The sequence below is a fragment of the Nicotiana attenuata genome, unplaced genomic scaffold, assembly GCF_001879085.1.
Source record: "Nicotiana attenuata strain UT unplaced genomic scaffold, NIATTr2, whole genome shotgun sequence".
In the NCBI taxonomy this organism is placed as follows: domain Eukaryota; kingdom Viridiplantae; phylum Streptophyta; class Magnoliopsida; order Solanales; family Solanaceae; genus Nicotiana; species Nicotiana attenuata.
In genome coordinates this window covers 8,985-16,205 of record NW_017671449.1, presented here as the reverse complement: position 1 = coordinate 16,205, position 7,221 = coordinate 8,985, and the positions used below count along the sequence as shown (strand labels likewise).

Here is a 7,221-nt window from a genome sequence, read left to right as displayed (position 1 = left end):
GACTTCCCTTAATGTTCTGTTTTCCTTAATTAGTCATATTTCTACTAATTCTTTACTCCATGATAGTCAGTTGTTTGTGATGAATGCCTGCAATGATTTTGAACCATCTTCATATGAGGAAGCTGTCATTAACCCTGCTTGGCAAGCAGCAATGACACAGGAGTTTGAAGCCCTACATGCAAATCATACCTGGGATGTAGTGCCCTTGCCAAGTGGCAAGCAGGCCATTGGCCGCAGGTGGGTATATAACATAAAGCAAAAAGCTAATGAAACAGTAGAGAGGTTCAAAGCTAGGCTAATAACAAAAGGGTATACTCAGCAGCCCGGCATAGACTACACAGAAACCTTCAGTCCTGTGGTAAAAATGATAACATTGAGAGCCCTTATAGCTACAACAGTAAAGAAGCATTGGCACATCTCTCACTTAGATGTGAATAATGCATTTCTTCATGGAGACCTCCATGAGGAAGTATACACGCAAATTACACCAGGACTAGAGATCAACTCTCCAAGATTAGTGTGCAAGTTGAACAAATTCTTATGTGGCCTCAAACAAGGAAGTAGACAGTGATACTCTAAGTTGACTAAGGCTCTTTGTTCAAAGGGCTATGTATACTCTCTCAATGATTACTCACTCTTTTACAAGAAAACAAAGCATTCTTCTATTTATGTAGCTGTATATGTAGATGATGTTATCATCACTAGAACAGATCCTTTAGAAATCACTCAACTCAAATGTTTCTTACATGATCATTTTAAGATAAAAGACCTGGGAAAGCTGCATTACTTCCTTGGTTTAGAGGTTCTTTATCCTCAATGGAGCAGAGTATAGGTCCTTAAGAAAGGTTGTCGGAGAGCTAACTTGGTTGTGCAGACTACTTGATGAGCTCACTATTCCTTATCCTAAACCGGTCTCAGTGTTTTATGACAGTCAATCTACCTTACACATAGCTCGTAATCATATTTTCCATGAACGTACCAAACATATCGAGGCCGATTGCCATTTTTGTGCGAAATAAGCTCCAAAAAAAGTTGATTTCTCTCCATCATGTTGATACTGGTGCTCAGTTAGCAGATGTCCTCACTAAAGCCCTTACCGGTGTCAAGCATTCTATGATATTGAGCAAGTTGGGTATGAAGACCTCACCTCCAACTTGGGGGGGGGGGGGGAGGATATTGAGACAACACTGTATTTAACAACCTCCTTCTTGTATATATTTCCGAGTAGTTTAGTTAGTTTAGTTGGTTAATTAGTTAGTTAGTACACAGTAGCTTAGTTGTAGCTTGCTGTCAGAGTAGTTGAAGTTAGTTAGTGGGACTGTATCCTCGTGTATATATACATCCCTTTGGGATATCAGAAAGAACACAATTCATTTTCTCATCTTTGAGTATCAAGTCTCCTTCTTTCTTAGCTCATGCGAAAGGTTCTGGAATCCATCAATGGAATCTTTGATTGAGAGTGAAATTGGCTGTCCAAATGCATAAATTGACAGTTACTAATAATAATTTAAAAGTTTGCACTAATCTTTTCTATTAAACAAAGTTTCAATCTTGTATAAGATATAAGATTTGAAGATTTGCACATCATATCCTTTCCATTGGATAAATTTCAAAAATATTGAGATAGAAAAGTAACTGTTAAGCTCTTAGATTGTCTTCAAAGAAAAGCTATATTGGATACCTTTCTGCTGAAAATTTGGACACGAAGTTTCACCAATTCAAGCATTATATCACTACTAAGAGAATGAAATCAACGAAACAAGCTACAATTACAAAGTTCTTCCATCAATCTTGGACAATTTTATTTTTTAGGTAGCATTAAAAAGTATGCCTTAGAGTTTAAATCTTTATACTTTTAGTTATGAATTTATTAAGAATGTATTAGCTTTCTCAATATTTTACTAGTGAAATATGCATAACTTTTGAGATTTGAATTTTAATAATTATCTTATTTTTAATATGTAACATAAAAACGAAAAAAATAATTGATTTCTGGATAATTTTTATCTATAACAATCAAAAAAATTTAAACGTCAGATGTTGTTATAGGTGTATAACAACCATTCACTGTAAAACCCAAAAAATATCGAAACAAACGAGGTTGTTATAGAGAGGTTTGACTGTAAATGGTACATTAGAAAAGTGAATGTTGGTTGTGTTATCGTGACCAGAGGCGAATCCTGAATTTTGATTTGACAGATCAAATTTCTAGGTTCTTAAGGCCGAATCTGTTACAATTTTTAGATTTGGGTCTTAATCTATTATTAATAAAATTTTAGTAATTTTTTGCATATATTTTTATGATCCGTATCGAAAATGCTAGTTCATATGAATCAGATACTTATATTCTCCCTCCTGCACTGATTGTGAATGAAATTTGTATCCGACTCTTTCCGATTATAGTTTTTCTTTATTTCCTCAAGTTCCCAGTTGGCAGTTGGAGATCCACTTGACCCATTTAACTTTTAATGGATTAGATTAAATTAATCAATTAGCACTCCAACTATAGTTAAAGGAATAGATTTTGAATAAGCAATTATTGTTATGAAATATTATTTTGTAGTGGATGTTTATAACTTCTAAAGAAGTTACTTCCACTACTCTTCTCCATTAAGTAGATAATTCCCACTACTTCTCACCATTATAGTTGTAACTCCTACACCTCCATAACCTCCCCATGATCTTTCCCCATGATCTCAATAGTTAATACCATGTTTATGATATCCCTTTGTATACCTCAATGTCATCCTATAAATAGAGGGTTTGGACATCTCATTGTACACACTTGAATACATTGAAGGAATAAGAATCTCTCCTCTCTTTCACTCTACATTCTTGTCTATTTGCTTGTATCACATTATTACTTTGAGCTAAGTTTTGTAACACGTTATCAGCACGAATTGCTATATTCTTCTTATATTTTCTATAAGAGATGAAAGCCTTCCATGGGAGCTACAACCTTGAATCAATTTGTTTGAGCCTGTGAAAATCTGTGCTTTTCGTATGCCATATCAATCAGTTTGCATCTATATTGTCCAGGGAGTATCATTTTAATTATTCTATGAATTTTGAATTTGAATTATGTATCAATAATATAGAAACAACAAACTGATAATAGTAGTTACAATTGTTTTCCGCCAGTATGAGCCACCACTACCAAGAACCAAAGATGAATCCATTCCTTTCCATTGAGCAGGCACTAAGAGTATCGAGCTTTAACACTCGAGTGCCATTATTTTGTGTAATATATCGGAGTATTAAGAAAGTAAGGTACCTGTTTNAGCGGACAATTCCGAAGAAATGGTAAGATATGGGTAAGAGTTCTCGCAGATATCCCTATTACCGGGAAACCGTACAGAAGTAAGAATGGGAAGAGGAAAGGGAAATCCTACGGTTTGGATTGCTCGTGTGTCCAGGGGACAAATCCTATTTGAAATGGATGGTGTGAGTTTGTCAAATGCTCGACAAGCCGCTACATTAGCGGCGCATAAACTATGTTCGTCAACCAAGTTTGTTCAGTGGTCGTAAGCTTATAAATCTGACCCAAATTCTCCATTTTGGTACACGCCAAAGCGTTCCATTTCGGCGGATTGAAAGAGCCATCAATCACTATGATCTCTTTCTTAGAAAAGAAATTGCGTAAATTCTTCCTTTTTTTCTTCCATGCTTTCCGTTGGTCAACAACCAACTAAAGTGCTCTATACTTCTTCACTACTCATACAGGGAAGGTGGAAGAAATGAAGTCTCTCTTTTTTTTGGGGGGAGCAGAGCAGTCAAAGAATGAACCAAACCAAATGATTGTTCTAGAATGGCTATTCCTCACAATTGCTCCTTGTGATGCAGCGGAACCATGGCAATTAGGATCTCAAGACGCAGCAACACCTATAATGCAAGGAATAACAGACTTACATCACGATGTCTTTTTCTTCGTTATTCTGATTTTGGTTTTCGTATCATGGATCTTGGGTCGCGCTTTATGGCATTTCCACTATAAAAAAAATCCAATCCCGCAAAGGGTTGTTCATGGAACTACTATCGAGATTCTTCGGACCATATTTCCTAGTATCATCCCTATGTTCATTGCTATACCATCATTTGCTCTGTTATACTCAATGGACGAGGTAGTAGTAGATCCAGCCATTACTATAAAAGCTATTGGACATCAATGGTATCGGAGTGCGCCTCTTCACGAGGGTGATTAAAGTGCAACGAAATGCCTTAAAGTTGAATNCTTTCCGTTGGTCAACAACCAACTAAAGTGCTCTATACTTCTTCACTACTCATACAGGGAAGGTGGAAGAAATGAAGTCTCTCTTTTTTTTGGGGGGGGAGCAGAGCAGTCAAAGAATGTGTGAATGATTTTCAATTTCTGATTTTCCCCTAAACCAGAAAAAATAAGAATCTTAGAAGTTGCAAGTTTCTGTTTAATTATTTTCGTGCTATTATCTATTGGAGCATTTTATTTGATTGGTCTCTAATGCATGAGATCTCGTATTATTTGATTCATATGAATCACTTAATTGGAAATCGATAATTACCGCGGGTTATTATCACATGCATATGAATTATTGAAACTTGGTTTACTTATGGATATAATCACGAAGAGGTAATAGTTTTAAAATCTTAAGGGTGAGCCCTAGTATGTTGGCCTATTTGCCATTGAATGAGGGTAGGACGATGGGTTCGAGTCCCACCGCACTATGAGGATAAGACATCAGGTTTAAGGCCTGGTGCACCATGATAATAAGAGTTGGGTTTGAATCCCAATTCATTATAAACTAACACGCTTTTATCTGGGTAAGGCAGTGGGTTTGAGTCCCAATGCACCATATTGATGATATAATGATTATTAATGAAAAATAATGTATTTTTCATGAAAACGTATGAAGCTTGTCCCACTTGATTTGCTCCATTATTGAAGTGAATGTAATAGTGATGCATAATAAATCTAAATGAAGACAAGTGGTTGACTAATGAACGTGGGCGTGCCAAAGACCAAAATAATAATAGTCATCAATATGATAATTATAAAAAGGAGAACAATAAGGGTTCTCAAAATAATCTTTCAAAGGTGAAGGAAATGTATATCAATTTGATCTGTAAATATAAGGCACGTTCAGACGATTATAGTCCATTTTTTGAAAGAATGCGACTTGTGATAAGCAGACTCATTCCTGAAGTGAGTGTGAGAATATATATGTGATACAAATTATGCACAAGAATGTATTTATGCATGGTTGAATAACTACTACAATTCACCTCTAAGGGAGGTTTGAGAGAAAGAAAGATCATGAACATTACTATGTGGTTACACGAATGTCATTGGTCGTGTACATGTGGTAAGCTGAAAATATTTTGCCATGCCTTATAAAAAGTTATTAATGGCAAAAATAAAGCAAGAAAAGATTTTGCTTATGATGATTTTGACCATGACAATTATTATGATAAGATAATTTTCTCTGTGGAGAAAAAATTTACCACTTGGATGGTGTTATAAAAGATCTTGTAGTGCAAAATTATTGAGAGCTCCAGAAGAGCGAATTTGTTACTACCGAATAAATAAAATTATTCATGGCATTGGTGGTAGTAAGTCTCAAAAGATACTTTTTGAGTTTCAAATGTATTAGCCAAAGTGGTTGGCATTACTATAAATGAAAGGAAGATCGATTATCTTCATATTACTATAACTTACCGGGTAAATATGAAGGTTACCCGATTTTTCTTCTATTTGTACTACAGATGTATAAGCATGATATGAAATCACATGCCATAGTAAATTAAATATTTACTGAAGTAAATATCAGTTGGCATGACCGGTTGGCCATCCCGGTTTATTAATGCGAAAATTAATTGAGAATTCACATTGGCATATATTGAGAAATAGAAGATTCTTCAAGAATTCTCTTGTGCTGCTTATTCTCATGATATACCAGTTAAGGTTGGGACTGAATCCCTTGATTTCTGGAACGAATAGAAGGTGATATATATATGGGCCCAGTCACCTGCCATGTGGATCGTTTACTATTATATGATTTTAATAGATGCATCTATTGTATGGTCACATGTGCGTTTGTTATCAACTTGCACTTTGGTTTTTGCAAGGTTGTTTGCTCAAATTATTAGACCATAGTTTCAGAATATATATTATGATAATTTATCTTGATAATGTTGGTTTAAATCCAAGTTGGTTTAGCATAAATTGTATGCCTCCAATTATAGCTAAACCATTTGTTATGATAACAAAACTCCCAAATAGAAATTTGGTATGAGGTGTATTATTTAATATACAACAGCACTTGTACGCATCTAGCCAACAAGTTATGATAAATTCTCCCCATCACAATTGGTTCACGATCAGGAACCAAATATTCCCATCTAAAAATATGGATGTACTATATGATTTAATTGTGCTGCCACAATGCACAAAGATGGGTTCCCAAAGAAGGTTGGAAAATATGTTGGTGATCCCGACATTAGGGGGAGAAAATGGGGAGCTGAAAAAGTTATACGTGAAATGAATTATTATGAATACATCTAGATCCTCGTACAAGAAAATGTGAACTTGAAGTTCAAGTGATAGTTCATTTCTAAAATATTTCCAGGCACATTGCTAACCCAAAGCTAAATGTCATATTACAGTTGTTAATGCTCCAAATAGAATAACGTCCATGATGGATAGAGTTTATGGCACGCATGAAGCGTAATAGGCAAATCGGTTCCAAAGATAAAACTCCTTGAAGAAGGAGGGAGCAAATGCTCAAGATTGTCATAATAAGGAGGCAGGTGCTTTATAAGAGCACCATGACATAACATTTTATAAGACCTCATGGGAGAGGCTCAGGTACCTGAAAATAATGAGATCTCGATAAGTTATGTCTTTATTGTGCGATGATGGAACCGATGTAAAATGATCGTCGACGATGTTGTTAATATAATGTAGCGCTCAATATTATCAATATTGACGAGGATCTTGAGCTCAAATCTGTCATGGAATTTGGACAGATAAATGATTGTCCAAATAAAAAATATGCAATGAAATTGACTTCACCTGGAAAATGTGAAGTTGGATGGATAGTCCCCACACCTGAAAGTGAAATGAAAAATCAAGTCAAATGACATAAAGACGACTTGTGGCACAAAATTTTCGTAAATATCCTGGTATTAGAAGACATGTTCTCCTGTGGGGAAAGGAGTCATTTTAGATTTTGGTCTGACAATACA

The 7,221-nt window shown here is 35.3% G+C and overlaps 1 protein-coding gene across 1 annotated transcript; it reads left to right on the top strand.

Moving 5' to 3' along the window:
• Positions 1–3,366: 3,366 nt before the first annotated feature.
• On the top strand, positions 3,367–4,202 carry LOC109208361 (cytochrome c oxidase subunit 2-like). The gene is made up of 2 exons (XM_019371464.1): positions 3,367–3,496; positions 3,724–4,202. Exons 1-2 carry the CDS (start codon positions 3,367–3,369, stop codon positions 4,200–4,202), a joined length of 609 nt encoding a protein of 202 aa, XP_019227009.1.
• Positions 4,203–7,221: the final 3,019 nt, after the last annotated feature.

Coding starts and splice junctions, on each gene's coding strand:
- LOC109208361 (XM_019371464.1), top strand. CDS start 3,367: ATGGGAAGAGGAAAGGGAAATCCTACGGTTTGGATTGCTCGTGTGTCC. Junction 3,497..3,723: donor ATTAGCGGCGCATAAACTAT/GTTCGTCAACCA, acceptor CTACTCATACAG/GGAAGGTGGAAGAAATGAAG.